The 16,973-nt window shown below is 44.0% G+C and overlaps 1 protein-coding gene across 1 annotated transcript in view; it reads right to left on the minus strand.

Moving 5' to 3' along the window:
- LOC124613048 (discoidin domain-containing receptor 2-like) overlaps positions 1–16,973 on the minus strand; it is a 116,565-nt gene that overhangs the window by 69,169 nt on the left and 30,423 nt on the right. The window contains exons 3-4 of the mRNA XM_047141623.1: positions 4,996–5,227; positions 262–409 (exon numbers count right to left, since the gene is read on the minus strand). Of these exons, the coding sequence (XP_046997579.1) occupies positions 262–409; positions 4,996–5,227 (380 nt within the window). The remainder of the gene's footprint in view (positions 1–261; positions 410–4,995; positions 5,228–16,973) is intronic.

Consider the following 16,973-nt stretch of genomic DNA (forward strand, 5'->3'; position numbering starts at 1 on the left):
ATGCCCGAAATTTTATGGAACAATAATGGATTAAGTTTCGTAACTATTGAGGGGGCCGTAAATGGTAAAAGCGTGCAGGGGAAGGTAGGGACAAGAATGCATTCCACAAATAATTGTGAACGTTGGATGCAAGTGCTACTGTGAGATGATGAGGTCGGTACAGGACAGAAAATCATGGGATCAACTGTCGATGGACGACTTTAGTTCTGTTTTCAGGAAGAGAGGGCCACAGTCGAGACAGATCGCGTGGCGTGCACCCACCTGTCCAACGACAGCCGTAGAGCTCGACCCTCATGCAGACAGTCCTGCGGTGGAAGCTGTAGGGCAGGAAGCGCACCCTGCTCGCCCAGATCGCTGGCTCCAGCTCCTGCTTGGACTCTAGGTATGTGTTGGTGTTGCCCTTCAGCACCTGCAATTACATGCACTGCTCACAGCTCTGCCCGTTCGCAGACTATCTGACACAACTACAGATATATTTTACAATGAAAGTACCAATTTGTAAGGCAGTAAATGAGATTTAATAAAACAAAACTACGCCAGATGTATTCTTTAAACTGTACGGGGTGTAACGGGTATAAATGCAGATATTTCTACTGGAGACTGTGGACACTGTAGTGAACATGATTATGTCAGTATTTACTTTTGCAGCTGTCACAAGTACGAGTAGTATGCTTTTAGGCAGGGCAGCACCTCCAAGGAGATGGGGCAAAAGCAAGCCACTAATTCTTATTTTCCCCTGAGCGGCAGGTCGGCTGCTGAAGTGTGCATGCGTGGATACACAACAGTTAGCCTATACTAACAGGTGTAGTCCACTTAGTGGTGCAGTTACAACCGTGTAGAAAACATCAGGTCTTAAAGTTTGTTATGTGTTCGTGGGAAGACAGGTCGACACAGAGGAAAGAAACAAATCACTGATGTGCGTACATATTAAGGTATCACAAATAAAAATCTCTGTACTTAAGACACCCTATATATCTCATACTTTGTGGCAGAATGGGGACGATCTGCAATTTAATATATTCTGAAAAAAATCTCCAATAGGCCAAGATCGCTAGTGAAGCAATTATTTCGATAATAGGTTCCTGTGGGACTATTTACCTTCTTAGGACCTTATTCTCTACAAAAAATGGTTCAAATGGCTCTGAGCACTATGGGACTCAACATCTTAGGTCATAAGTCCCTAGAACTTAGAACTACTTAAACCTAACTAACCTAAGGACATCACACACACCCATGCCCGAGGCAGGATTCGAACCTGCGACCGTAGCAGTCCCGCGGTTCCGGACTGCAGCGCCAGAACTATTCTCTACAAATTCACGTAACCTCCATATGTGTTTGTCACATCACGAATATGTAACTGAAGATCATGAAGATGTAAATAAACAAAATCTACAAACATGTGGATAGTGCGCCAAGTGGAAGTGTCCATGCTCCATACAAAAGAGGGACACATACTGCAATCAGCTGTTGTGTGGACAAGAGCGCTTGTATTCAGTACACTATGTTTGTACATAATGTTTATTTTAAATTTGACCTGCTTATACCTTGTGATTTTCATGATCTTCACACACATATCCGTGATGTAGCTTGATGAATGGGTACACATAGAGGAAATTATGTGAATTTGTAAAGCATAAGATCCGAAGATGGTAACACAACATGCGACATGGTCGCGAATCGAACAGTGACCCAAATACGGAATAAATTTCCTTTACTTCACGTCTATTGTCACAAATGACCGTCTCACTGTTGCATAAAAATACGACTGAAGATGGGCATTATAGACTGAACCGGTAGACTGATTACAAGAAAACTTGTGACCGTAGACGTGAAGTAAAGAAAATTTATTCGAAGGTGGGAAAGTAGTCTTACCGAACCCGGTTGTCGAAATAAATGCATTACTAGCGATTTTTGGGTCTTTGAAGTTTTCCTTCTGTTATGGATTCTTTGAAAATTCGAAAATATGTACAATATTGTGAATGATCTACTATGCTCTGCGCTTTATAAATACTGCATAGTTACTCGCGTAGAATCCTAAACAAAGTTATTACTTCCAATTTAAAACAGCCAACGGTTAATTTAAGGTTTGGTGGTGTGGCGGAAGCACGTGGCCATAGCATCGGGCGAAACCGTTTCAGTTTATCAGTTAACGATTATTCATTAACTGACGGTTTAAAAAAAACTGGCCGCTGTGATTTATGTCTGCCTTATTTTCCTCTAACCGTTTCGTATATCGTGGGATTCAACGGTATATTAAGTCATCCATAACCAATATTCTGATGGCAAAATCCCCTACAAGTTGCAACCCAATCTTTATGTCAGACAGTTGTCAATGACATGACACAGCCTGAGGACGGATTTAAACGTCATTGCTTACCTGAAGTATCCGTTTGAGAACAGTTGAAGATTCGGCTACCATTCTGTTATGGGGGACATACCAACACAGTTGCTTTCATATTGTCATTGCAGACCAAGGGCTGGAGGCGTGGGCGACTCTGTCCTCCTTCATTAATTGAACAGAGCATGTGATGGTTTTCGACAATAGTGACGTAATTGCCAATTACTATAACTCAGTTCCATTGACTTTTCCAGTATTTTTCTTTTTTTTGGGATCACCAGGCGTCTGACTGGTTTGGTACATACTATTTACCTTTCCCATGCCAACCGTTTTATCTCAGAATAACTCCCTCACCTGCCGTCTTCATATTCTTACGTTTAAATGAAGACTGAAACGACCAATCAAATTTTGTACCAAGGCTCGGATTTGAACCCGGGTTTCCAGCTCACTAGGCAGATGCGCTAACCACTACACCATCCTGGCACGTTGGCTGTGCACAACTGCATGAACTACAATAGCGTGCCACATTCCTCAATCAAAATTTTCATTCACGCCTCAGGTCCCTTGATATCCCCCCAAAACTGGAAAACCATTGCAGAGGCCCTAAAACTGTATTCTAATAGCACCTCAGCATGGAATGAAATGGGGGCGAGTGCCTGTAACCATAGCCAGAGTTTAGGGGGAGTACGAAGTGGGCTGAGGAGTGAAAAGGAATTTGGACTGAGGAGGAAGGCAAACCTAGTGGGGCCCACGCTGTTACACAAATCTACTGGACCAGCGTGGCATAGTCATTAGCGCTTCTGCTTAGTGAGCTGAAGACCTGGGTTCGCATCCCGAACTCAGCACAAATTTTTATTCGTCGTTTCAGTCTGCATGCATATAATAGATATTCGAGACTTGAAAAGGTCTTTGGAACAATACTTTTTTAGTTTAATTGTGCATTTGATATATTGCAACGTCGGTATTGCCCTACAAGATTTTCATCTAGAGCTCCCCCTACTGCCACGCTGTTGTTGTTGGTGTTGTGGTCTTCAGTCCAGAGACTGGTTTGATCAAGCTCTCCATGCTACTCTATCCTGGGCAAGCTTCTTTGTCTCGCAGTACCTACTGCCACCTAAATCCTTTTGAATCTGGGCTATTCCCTAATATCACATGAACTATCATCCTGTCCCTTCTTCTTGTCTTCCTCTCGTCAACAGCTCTGTGGAGAACCTTCTCTTTCGTTATCAGTCCAGTTAATTCTCAACATGCTTCGATTCTCTCTTTTCCTCTCACCTTCCACCACAGTCAGTATTTCACTTCCCTAAAATACTGAGCTCCAGACGAACAACAATTTATTCACCAAACTAAGGTCAATGTTTGGTACTAGGAGACTTGTTTTGCTCATGAATTCCCTCCGTCATACGTTACCTTGCTTCCAAACGTAGGAGAATTGAATCTATTTCGTTGTCTAAACTTTGATGTTAATATCGTCAATTATCACGTTTCTGCTTCCCGGAATCACTTTAGTATTTTTAGGGTTCGGCGCCCCAGCCTTCAAAAACGGAACCTTTATAGGATAGCTTTTTTTGTTCTTCCGTCCGTCTGTGTGTCTGTCCAGCGTTTAAGAACACTTTTTCTGAGAAACGAGTAGACGTATCAAGAAGAAATTGAGGTCTCATATTAAGGTCTACAGTCCCTTGGCGGTGTAAAAGTCAATGCAATCGAAAGATTCGGTCATTTACGTCACACATTTCGATACTCGCAAACTAACTCATCAGAACCTACAGGGTACCACTCAATGACTTAGAATCACGAAATACAAGAAGAAGGAATGTTTCTGAGTACAAGCAAAGCAAAAAATCGGGACCTAGTTAAACTATAACTACGCAAACTGTAAGTATACAAAATATTTTTTTCCATTTGAACATACATGGCATTCATCATGCGTCCAAAGCTTAACATACGAATATAACTGTATTCAAACATAAAATGTAAGCTGCAGTCATGTTTTACTAAGTAAATTAAAAATATTTTATTAAATATTCTCTCTCAGCATACATAAACTGAAGTCCATTGTGTTTCCATAAGGCTGGCTTCGAAAGCAACCCTGTTTTTAAATCGCAAAATGAGTGAACTGAAGATCCCCGATCGTTTCTTTTTGTGTGTCCGGTTAGCCTGAGGAACCACTTTAGAGGTTTTGGTACGGTTTTAGAATTCCCGGGACCGACATCTTGCCAGTATCTGTATCTGTATCGATAATTGTGTCTGAGCCATCTTAGCGTAAGTCCTACTCGAACTTGGCCAAGTTTTCCAGTTCACTCTTAGTAAAGTGCTCAGTAGGTTTTTCATTTCATTCAACATGTCCTGTAATTCTATTCCTTTTCGCTTCCACTGACCTTCTGACCGAATCTTATTGGTGACATTCTCTCACTCAGAGTTTTACTCCCACTGCTAAACTAGTCTTTAATTTTCGTCATTACTTCTTCGATGTATAGATTGAACAGCAGAAGAGGAAAACAGCATGCTTAACGGTATGGGACAATAGCTGCATCGTTGTCTTAATCCATTTTTTACACGAGGATTTTTACTCTGTGATATTAGTAAAAACCACTCGTAATGGCCCTAATCTTTCATTTTGCTTCTGCTAGGGCCCTGCTACACACCAGCATACTGACCTCTTTACCGCTGTGGTCGCGGTAGCGGATCCACTTGCCGAGCCGGGGCCGCCAATACTCCAGCATGTACGCCTCGGCGAACTCCTGGCCCTCGCCGTTGCCGAAGCGGCCCTGCGTCTCGGTGGCGGTGACCAGGTGCACCTGCCGCAGGTCCACCTCCAGCCACTCCTTCGGCTCCATCGTCGCCTGCTGCTTGGGGCACCACGCGCCTCCGTGACGCTCCGTGCGGACCCTGCAGCATAACGGGTTTGGAAATCACTTCTTCAGTGTACGAATGCGTCGTTTCACGGCGGTATACCGGGTGACCCTCCTAAATGTCGTCAGGTGCACTTTCTTTGGTGCTGGGGCAAGTACTCGCAATTTTTGTCTTGCAATATCAAGCTGGTGTCAGCCGAAACAAATGATCTCCGTCAAATCTTTCATGTGTTAGCCAGTGTCGACGGAATGTGTCGGTTCATTTCACGTTAGAAAGACAATTATTTATTTAAAGCGTAATTTTACGTGTCAATTTGATAGAGTGGTACCAAATTAGTCTGGTGCGATATTCGTTTTGCCGATCTCTATTAACAAGGACTTAAAAATTGAATCATAACTGTACGGTCCAGTGACGTTAAAGTAACCACTTGTGAAAAGCAGCCGACCGCGCTTCAGTCCGAAACCGCGGGACTGCTACGGTCGCAGGTTCGAATCCTGCCTCGGGCATGGATGTGCGTGATGTCCTTACGTTAGTTAGGTTTAAGTAGTTCTGAGTTCTAGGGAACTGATGACCTCAGATGTTAAGTCCAATAGTACTCAGAGCCATTTGAACCATTTTGTAAAAAGCACGAATAGCCACATTTCCCAGCACGGATGTGCTGGAAGAGAGTCAGTGAGGTTCTAGAAGGTACGAATGAGAACGTGGAGCCACGACGACTCCAATTCCACGGGTGTCTGCGTGGGTTTCTAGGATGAGGATCCATGGTGCGAAAAGCCCGATCGAAGTGGTCCCATAGGTTCTCGACTGTGGCCTAAATCGGGCGAGTTTGGTGGACAGAGCAGTACTGTAAAACAGATGCTGATGCCTTCCGATCAACACACATACACCGCGAGGTGTGCGGCACGTTGCATTATCCTGCTGGTAGACGCCATCATGCCGAGAAATGACACGCTGTATGTAGGTGTGCACATGGTCCACAAGGACTGATGCATACTTGCGTTGATCCATTTTGCCCTCCAGAATGACGCATCATCCAGTGAATGCCACGAAATCATTGTGTGAATTTCTAAGGGACCAAGCTACAGAGGTCATCGGTCCCTAGGCTTACACACTACTTAAACTAGTTTAAGCTAAGGACAACACACACACCCATGCCCGAAGGAGGACTGGAACATCCTGCGAGAAGGGCCGCGCAATCCGTGACATGGCGCCTCAAACCGTGCGGACACTCCGTGCGGCACGAAGTCATTCCTCAGACCATAAAACCCCACCTCTGGCGTGGACAACTATCGTTCCAGGGCCGTCCATGCAGACGGCCGTCTATCCAATGGAGCATAAAAAGTGATTCATCTGAAAAGGCCACCAGTCTTCACTCGGTGATGCCCTAGCCTGTGCTGACTGCTACCCGCCATGCAGCGGTGCTACTCAGCTACTGCTGGAACACTGGTTGTTGTTATTATTTTGAGATCGCTCTTAATACGTAAGACTAAAATGAATATCGCACTAGATTAATATGAGACTAGTCTTGCACTTCAAAAATCTTTTTGTTTAACGGGAAAAAAGAACCCGTGATTTTCGTCGACACTGCATGTCACTGGATGAGTAGTATTTGCACAGGATGAATGCAGCTGGAGGCTGCAGAAATAAAATTGGAAGTCTCTGCCGCAACATGCTGCTGACGACACTTAAGATGAACACTCGGTATGCTGGTAAAGTCTTCTCGAGTTTCCAGCTGCGTCAAGTGGTTAAAAACCAACGAACCTTCGCCCCAGTGATCCACAGATAGCCTACTGACACTGACCGAAGAGAACTCGGTCCAAAGCTCATGGGTGTTTAACCAACTGACGCATTTGGAAACTTGAGGAAATTCTATTGCCCTCCATATTATCAAAAGGAAAAGCCACATATGTCCCTTCGTTTTTCTTCTCTTTAGTCTGACCCATCTAAGCTCAAAGTATACTTGTTATACATCGCGTAAATATAATTCCATAACTTAGTTTATGCTTTTATTCCTGACTTATTTGAATTCTCCATCTGTCAATTATATGTGAGTTGAATACACTTAAGTTTTCCCACGCTAGTTGCAGAACTTTGGAGGCTCTCTCTTATATTTCAAGCTACATCATGGTTTCTTCCTCCATTTGGTAAAAGATAGAAGGAAGACTAAACTTCATCAGGTCTAGGCGGTTGGAGGTGAAACTCAAGCTCGGACTGGTCATTAAACTGGGCGAGGTCTTCTGAAACGCACCATGGCTCATGTTTGGCATTACAATAAGGGATATTTGAATCCTGCTCATTTCGTAACACATATTCAGTGGCTAATCGCTATCCACTATCACCCAGTTTACTATGTGCAGCTATTTTCATCTTTCAAACACTGGCAATTCCTTTCATTATTTTTACCAATATTGACTTACTATTAACTAATACTTTATCACTCAGTCGCATTTCTTCACCGTATTTCTCATGTTATTTTCTACACCCGATCTAGCCCATATATAGTGCTATGTCACGCTTGCTTACGGAGCGGTTCTGGTTGGTGCATGCTGTCGTTACCGTAATCACGTCTTTTGCGGCATTTCGCCATTGCGCCCACCTCGATACAATGGCACGACCACCCTTTCGGTGTCCAACGGTGTTACCGAGAAACAGGAAGCTTCGGAAATCTTGCGACAAGGAGACTACCGAACACCAAGTATGTCTGCTTGCCAATACGTCCATACTTGGCATCCAAGCAGCAAGTGGTATCGAATTGCCGATCACTGTGGAGCAAGATGCTGCAGTGTGAACAGGTAGACATTGTCGTGATACGATTATCCTCTGGAGCAGCCGTCACCACCATCTTGAAGGATCACCTGTGTTGTGGTCTAGCTGCAGGTCAGACGGGCCGTAGGTCAAACTGAGACCCCACTACCCACTGGCAGCCGAGCAGTTTACTTTGCTACTGACACAACAGTGCCTGTGTGCAGGGCCAACAGCTGACGCTCTACCGCTTGCAACGCCTACCACATAAGATCGTCCTACACCTAGACCTTACTGAGTAAAGCAGCCGCAGACAACTACACGACAATGCATTGCTGCCGTCGCATAAATGTTGACAGTTGTCTTCGCCTGACACTATTTCTATACATAAGTCCTGTCTGCAACACCGTGAAAAGTTTAACTGAAATGCTTCACATGTTACAAACCAACAATGCTTCCAGTCGTACCACACACAAACACACACACACACACACACACACACACACACACACACACACACACACACACACGAGCGCGCGCGCCCGTGTATTCGTAAGTGCTACTTTCTCTTCGAATATCCGAAGAACAACTTCTACGACAGCAAAATTTATTTTATGTTGTTGTTGTGATCATCTTGAGATTGCTTTCTGCTGCTGTCTATGCTGGTCGAGATGTCTTCATAACTGTATAATTACTGCAACCAACATCCACTTGAGCATTTTCACTGTAATACGTCCAAACAATTCTCACCCCCCCCCTTTCCCAGTCTTTCCACACAATAATAAAAATTTACTATTCTTTCATACTAAGGATGTATCCTGTCCGCCTATCATTTTCTTTATACAAGTTGTTCCATAAACATCTTTTTGCACCAATTCTATTCAGTAACTTTTCATTAGTTACATGATCGACTCATTTTCTTTCAATAGTCCTCTGTAATGCCAAGATTCGAGACATTGTACTTTCTTCTTGTCTGTATCTTTTTTTCTTCCACGTTCGACTTCCATATAAGGCTATCCTACTGATAAACAATTACAGAAAATATTTTCTAACATTTAAAATGATATTAAATATTTGTTAACAAACTTTCCTTCTTTTAGAAAAGCTTCACTTTGTTCTTTTATATTACGTACTAGTTTCTCTGAACTTCTTAAAAGATGGGTTCGTTGGAACATTCATAAACGGCATGGTACTCCGTGGCATGCACGGACGACGGACACGGTTGGTCTGTAACGATGTGACTCTGGTGACGGTCTTATTATTTCTTCAAGCTGTCACAGCAGTTACTCGTGTAGATTGCTAGAGCGATAGTGATTAATTTGCCTCTGAGCACTGTGGGACTTAACATCTGAGGTCATCAGTCCCCTAGAACTTAGAACTACTTAAACCTAACTAACCTAAGGACATCACACACATCCATGCCCTGGGCAGGATTCGAACCTGCGACTGTAGCAGTCGCGCGGTTCCGGACTGAAACGCCTAGAACCGCTCGGCCACCGCGGCCGGCTAGGGATTAATTTCCATAAATCTTTGACTAGCTTCCTTAATTTAGAAACTTGCATTTCCAGAATACTGGCAACTATTCTCTCGATTACTGTTGGTCATTTGTTTGTTCCTTCTCTTCTTTTTTCACGTTTTACAAAACTTATTTATGTCTACTTATGATGTACAATGACGAGCCAAGACATTATGACCACCTGTTTAACAGCTTGTTTGTCCGTCTTTGGAACGAAATACATCACTGATTCTCCGTATCAGAGATCCCACAGTTTGTTGGTAGGTTAGATGTCTACGCAGAGGTCATGCGATTCTCGTAAATAACGGACCGCTGATTTGTGTGGTGATGACGTCCGATAGCGACCCAGGTGGCTTCCACAGGATTTACGTCAGGAAAGTTTGGTCGCCAAGTTAGTTCACCATGAAGCTCCTCAAACTACTGTAAGACGGTTGTGGTTCCGAGACACCTACTATTACACTGCTGAAAGGTGGCATCGCCGTCGAGGAAGACATCAAGCATGCAAGTGGTTCACAGCTGTCAGCGTGTTTTCGATTACTACCACAGGTCCCATGCGACCGGGGGAGAGTGTTTCCCATACCTTAATACTGACCCACCTGCGTGTGTCGGTGGCATGCTGCACGTTTCGAGCCGTTCACCACGACGACGGCGTTTGTGTAGACGACCATCGACCTATTGTAGCAAACATGTGTTTCACACGAAGAGCCGACGCGTTTCCGTTGATCGACGGTCGAGTCCCGATTGTCTCGTCCCCACTGATACAGTAATTCATGATGTCATTGGGTCAGCATGTGCACATGTGTTGCTGCTGAGCTCCATGTTCAACAACGTACGATGAACGGTGTGCTCCAAAACACTTGTGCGTGCAGCAGCATTCACATCTTCCGGCACAGATGTCACAGATCTCCATCTGTCCTACTATACAGAGCAGACAAGCCTCCGAGCCTTAATGTTCTGTGAAGAGTCGTGGCCGTCAAACCATTTAGCAACTAATGGTGGTTTTACTGTCCTCCTAACTCTTTCTGCAGATGCTCACGACAGTAGCACGTGAACATTCGACCAGACTAGCCGTTTTTCTGCTTAATAATAATCTGCCCTGTCTCATATCTCAATGGATTTACCCATTTGCGGCCAATATCTCCGCTAGCGTGATTCCCCTTCCGTGTCTGCTCCGCTTATATCCTTTTGTTACCGCATTACGTGCCCACAACGCCAGCAGGTGCCATCCAACGTCGCGGTGGGAAGTAGTCGTAATGTTTCGGCTGATAAGTGTATATTGTGATGATTTGAATACCTTCATCACTGGTTCCAGCAGTACAGTAAGTCATAACTATGGACTTCATTACTGGTATAAATTAATTAATCGTTCAGAATATGACAACAAACTGCAGCAAGCACTATTCACTGCAGAATACGGCGGCAGGACGTCACATGCGAGGCTGCCTCTCGTCAGGGAAATTCCCGCCGACGACAAAATTCTCGCTCGTTTCCTCACCTGTATTCTCCGGTTGGTGAGCGACGGAAACTTGCTACAGTGCTCCAGTCGCCCGGTGTTTAATTTGCAACTTCCTCTGATGCCGACCACAACTTTGTGCAAAAGTTCAGCGCGCCGAGGCAGCCTCTCTGCTACCACAGTCAAGATGCTGCAATTTTGCAGAAGACAAGGAAGCTCCTCTGTCCGAGATCAAGGGGAGAGGAAAACAGGTCCCTCCTCGAACGTGCCGCGCCACGCCGCACAGCGTAGCGCAGGGTCCTTGAGGAGATGCGCAGCTTCTGAGGGTGACGTCAAGTGTAGGAAAGTTTCCGTATTCTGTTCCCGCCACGACTAACGCAGCCGGGACCTCTGACGGCACCGAGTTTGTGAAAGGCTGCAGGAGCCACCATCGTGACTGGAACCTCATTGTGCCGTGTTGTGTTCGTGTTGTTATGGATTCATTTAGAGGCGAAACAATGGAACACGAAGAAAGTGCCATGTTGCCTACCTCTCTCTCTGGAAATTCTTCTGATGTCTTCGAGACTGCTGCATATATCCCAGGTACAAAGTACCGTTATTACCTTCGCTATAATTTTTTTTTTTTTTTGGAGTAAAGGACTTTAAGATATGGTTATTTTAACTGATGTCGAAATCAATAGCATTACAATGGAAAAAAAGAAGTTTAAGCCATTTCGATTCCTACTACAGGAAGATGAGGGCTGAAATAGGTTATCAGAAGAACCTTGCGGTTGTAAGTAACGTTCAGCTGCTCGCAGAGGTACAGTGTGGTCCATAATTATCATATGGCAACGAAAAATGATTCAAATGGCTCTGAGCAGTATGAGACTTAACATCTGAGGTCATCAGCCCCCTAGAAATGAGAACTACTTAAACCCAACTAACCTAAGGACATCACACACACCTATTCCCGAGGCAGGATTCGAACCTGCGACCGTAGCAGTCACGCGGTTCCGGACTGAAGCGCCTAGAACATCTGGGTCACAGCGGCTGGCTATCGCAACGAAATTTGATATCATGCTAATAGGTTAATGCGGAATAGGTGTAAGCTACAAAAAAATTGTTCAAATTTTGGCTACCAGGTGCAAACCCACGCCATCGTTCGACAAGCCATAACGTCAATGAACAGTATTGCCATCAATAAGGAAGACCGTGCGCTGTTAGTGAAACTGTTTTGTGTGAACAGCAGCAGATACTCTGCTGCATTGAGAGAGTGTGGCCGACTGAAAGGTTTGAGGAAGAGATAAATGCCGTTAAATGTTTTAGAGAAAATGATAACGAAATTCGAATACACGGGTGAGCTTGGTAGGCACCTGGAAGAGGCAGGTGTCCTATCCCTCTGGAGGCTATTGACTAGGTTGCTGTTGCTGTAACTGATTATTCTGCCTGTGTCTCCGATAAAGCCAGTGCTCGTGTAGTGCCAGAGGAATTGTCTGTCCCATAGGCAACAGTACAGAAACTCTATTTTACACAGGGACCCATACAAGAGCAACAGCTGAAACCTCACGATCTGCAGCAGTGCTTTGAATTTGCTCCTCGGTTGCCGGTACAGGTCGAAGTACATCACACGCGGCGGGACACTATTCTGTGGACTGACGAGGCACATTTTGCACTAGAGGCAGCAGTGAATGCACCGAACTGCCGAATTTGGGGCACTGTTAAATCGCGTTTTGTTCACGAAGAGCCATCGCATTTGATGTGTGTAAGTGTATGGTGTGGTTTGACAAGCGCCTCAATTTTCGGTCCGTTCTTCTTTGAGGAGAATACACCTAGACGAGCCGTCAGCTGTACCGTGACGTCTGCGCGTTATCGAGACCTCCTTGTACAGCTTGCGATTTCTCCTTCAGAAGAGGGCAGCTCTGTAGAAACGACTGTTTGCATGTAAGACGGGGCAAAACCTCATGTCGCTCGCCTAGTAAAAAATCTGCTTCATGCGGCCCTCCACGAACGTGTTAGCTCCAGATGGTTACCAGATGCATGGCCTACAAGATCATCTGATCTGAACCAATGTTAATTTTGGCTCTGGGTATTTCTAAAAGAACGCGTCTACCAGGGCCACATTCGTTTTCTACCTGTCCAGAAGGCCAATATACAGATATAAGTGGCCCAGATTCCACAGGAACTGCTCCTGGCAACTGTCGACCACATCGTTTTAGGAATGCAGCATCTCATCGATGTCTCTGGTGCTCGAATTGAATTAATTGTATAAGTGGCGGTTACTAATAAAATTAGCATTATGCCTTTCTCATTTGTTTGATCTTTTCTGTCCACGTCCAGCTCCTAGCCATTATCTATGGAAATACTTCTAAACGCCTGTCTTGCATTCTCAGCGCCAGATATGTACCTCATGTTTTGCAGCGTAAATCGGCTCCGCATTAACGCGTTAGCATATACACCAAGTTTAGCTGTCGTATGGTAATGACAACCCACACTGATCATCAATGAGTAGCTGCACTTAATTACAATCACCCAGTATACATGGAGTTTCAGCAAACACTAAAAGAGAAACGCAACGGTGTGTAGAGCAGCTGACCAGGTATTTAACTCATATGACACGTTCTCACTGTAGCACTGCTTGTAGCGCAGCAAATGTCAATACTTACGATCCACTCAATGGCAGGTGTTTTTAGTGGAGGCATGACAGCAACCCACTTTGCAAATCTGTCCAGCGCATTGCCTGTCTTCTGTCTTGAAGTTATAGGGTGAGACAATGCACAGTAGATGATTTGTTTACATGATCTGACATGACTGTCCATTAGCGCAACTGCGGCACGGCACGGCATGTATCACGGATTGAAAGTTGCAGAGATGCTCTGTCCATTGTGTGTGTCGTTTTTCCGTAGGCCTTTGTGAGGTAACGGGCGAGTTCTGGCGCCCTGAAAATATTCTAAGTTTGCAGTTGGTGTGTGCTTACAAAATCGCACATGAGCGAAATTGTATTTAAAAAAATTTATTTACTGTCCAAAAAATTCTTTATACATAACTGAAATGCGTGCATTTATTTAATGTGCCGTTTCGTTCATAATTTGTGTTAGTTTAAGTTTATTTCTAAATTCATGCTGCTTCCACACCACTAGAAAAATCTTGTAAACACTATAGGCCTGCTGATTTTATGATTAAATTCTCATCTTTGAAATTTGTATTATATTTTTGTCTATGAATTGAAGCATGGTACTTCTGAACATTCTGGCAAGCCAGAATGTTAATAAGCGGAGGTGTGTGAGGTAATGGATGAGCAGTGGCGCCCTGAAAATATTCAAACTTTGGAGTCGGCTTGGCTGCGCTGGGGTCTCTCGGCGGGCCGGCCACGGCGAATCGGCGGCCACGTGGCTGGGAATTCCATGGTGACCAACGAAGGAGACATGCAGGGAGTGCCAAAGATGGCGGACTTTGTGAAACCTTAATGGCAGATATGCCACAGTTCATATAGAAATTAATAGTAGCCGGAGGAATCATGATACCTCAAAAAGAAACATGTACATTACCATTATTTGCACGACGATTCTGATGATGTAATCAGATTTTCAATATCTTCATTAGTGCAAAGTTGAGTATCTGACGATAAATTATACAAGTAACGCCCATCATCAAATTTCCAAAATCTAAACGGTCCATCCGATTTTCTCGATCGATGTGTCTTCAGAAAGCTATTAGTGTAAAACTAAATTGGTATAAATTACACGCATGTAACTTGAGTAGTGACAGTGGCTGATTACTATCGATCGCGTCAGGCCATAAGTACTCCACAGTTACACGAAAAAAGCGGTAGAAGCATGCTTATAAATATATTTATTCATCTTTGTTTATATATGACATATACTATTGATGAAGATATTGGTCAATTATTTACTGTGTTTTAGAAAGCACAGAGACATTAGGCTACTGACTTACTTCTGTTCTATTCTTTTGATGTATGTCTATTTAATTGTTTATGTATTTAATAATGTGTGTTAGAGCGTGTTTATGGTCCATCTGTAGGTATATTTATTTTTAAATTTCCAGTTATTTAAATGTAAATCCAGTATCTCTAATGTGTTTCAAAATGTCTGTGAGTGTACGCTGGCTTGGAGACATTACAGAAGCGCAATACGGGACAGGACACGGGGAGTGCTGGACATGACGGCGTGACGTACGCACAGTTGGGAGAGAGACTTGGAGAGTGTGGAGCTGTTTGCAAGTGGTCGCGAGAGATAGAACTTGTGAGATTTCCGAGGTTTTTACAGTGAAGGCATAGTATGCATTTAGAAGTGAATGTCTCGCGAGCTATGTTATCGTTCATAACTAATTGCGTGCCGTGGAAATCTATTGTTTATGTGTTATTCAACTTATATTTTATTTAATTGCTGGACCATTGACACCAATAAGTGTTTTTCAAAAATATTCCACATTCTAGAAAGTACTTCTACTATCGTACTCATCATTTAAAGTAACTGCAGATTTTATTTAATTGCAATCTTTCATTTATAAGCCGGCCAGTGTGGCTTCAGTCTGGAGTCGCGAGACCGCTACGGTATTAGGTTCGAATCCTGCCTCGGGCATGGATGTGTGTGATGCCCTTAGGTTACTTAGGTTTAAGTAGTTCTAAGTTCTAGGGGACTGATGACCTCAGATGTTAAGTCCCATAGTGCTCAGAGCCATTTGAACCATTTTCATTTATAAATTTCTACGTTACATTCGCAATTGCCGAGTGATAGGAACCTTCGACCATTCGATTTATGTATATATTCATATTGTATACTGCAGATTCAGCAGTATTTGGCTTGTAATGCGGCAACTGCGTATCCAAGTCCCTAGACAACGAAACCAGACAAAACTTCTAATATTTCAACTCTGAGTCGGAGGGTACGTATTTGAGGGTCACACAACGCCACACCATATCATTTCATATTGTATTAGAAATCACGCTCCTTGTAGTGTTAGTGCAGTCGTCTTATGAAACCCTGGCGGTAGTAAAGAGCAACACCACATGTCCCCCAGTGGTATTTTTCATTTGGAACCTGCACATGTGGCCAAAAACATGAGAGCACCAACCGCACAACACGTTACCATGCCCAGTACAGCGTAGTAAAAAGTATAGGCGTTCAAAAGAGCTTCTAGTCGTCTCAGATAAATACAGGTCCTGAGTTTTTTTAATGGACTCTTATAGCTTTCTTCCTGAAAGAATGGGAAGTTCAGGTGATGATAATGAAGATAGATATCAACCACATACCTTTCTTTCAACAGTGGACGCCTTAGGCTACTTTATATTGACATCTAGTGACTCTCGTGGCCACGGGAGACGCTGAGATTCATCCTCGTGCTCACAGAATGAGTCCTGAACAATGCCAGCTAGGTGAACAGGGGCCATGTCTTCTTCTAAACGGCATCATCACTGGGGAGCAAATATTGCATCATGGGATGGATCTGATGAGCCAAAATGGTCACAATCTTCGGCAGTAATGCGAACTTTCACAGCAACCATGGAGCCCAAGGAATATCACAGTAGAGCTGTCCATATCATCACCTCCACCAAATTCCATTCCACTCTTGGCAGCAAGCAGAGTGCGTCGTAAGCTTGGGACGGCGTACGCAAGACATAATCCTGGCCAGAAGTTGGAAACAGTGTGCAACAACACTCATTCATTCATATGGGATTCATCAATTGCTCCACTGTCTTGGTTTTATAGCTTGGGCACCACGTTTTCCCGTTACAGACATTTGCATTATTGACGAATGGTTTGGGAATTTCAGCTCTCCCGAAAATTCCCAGTTTATGGAGCTCCCTTCACGTCATTTTGGTAGCGACAGTTTTCACGACTGCGACACTGAGTTCAGCAGTGACTTTTGCAGCTGTCATCCTCTTATTTTTCGCCACAATCCTTTTCAATGAACGAACGTCACAATCACTCAACACACAGTTTCGTCTGTATTGTGACCTACCGGAATATGTTTCCTCCCTCTCCCTGTGTGCGGTACAAATCTTCGATACAGTTCTTCTTGAAACACCAAACACTTCGATTTCCTTAGTTATGGAAAAACCTACCACACGAACA

This window comes from Schistocerca americana, chromosome 4 (assembly GCF_021461395.2).
Source record: "Schistocerca americana isolate TAMUIC-IGC-003095 chromosome 4, iqSchAmer2.1, whole genome shotgun sequence".
Lineage (NCBI taxonomy): Eukaryota > Metazoa > Arthropoda > Insecta > Orthoptera > Acrididae > Schistocerca > Schistocerca americana.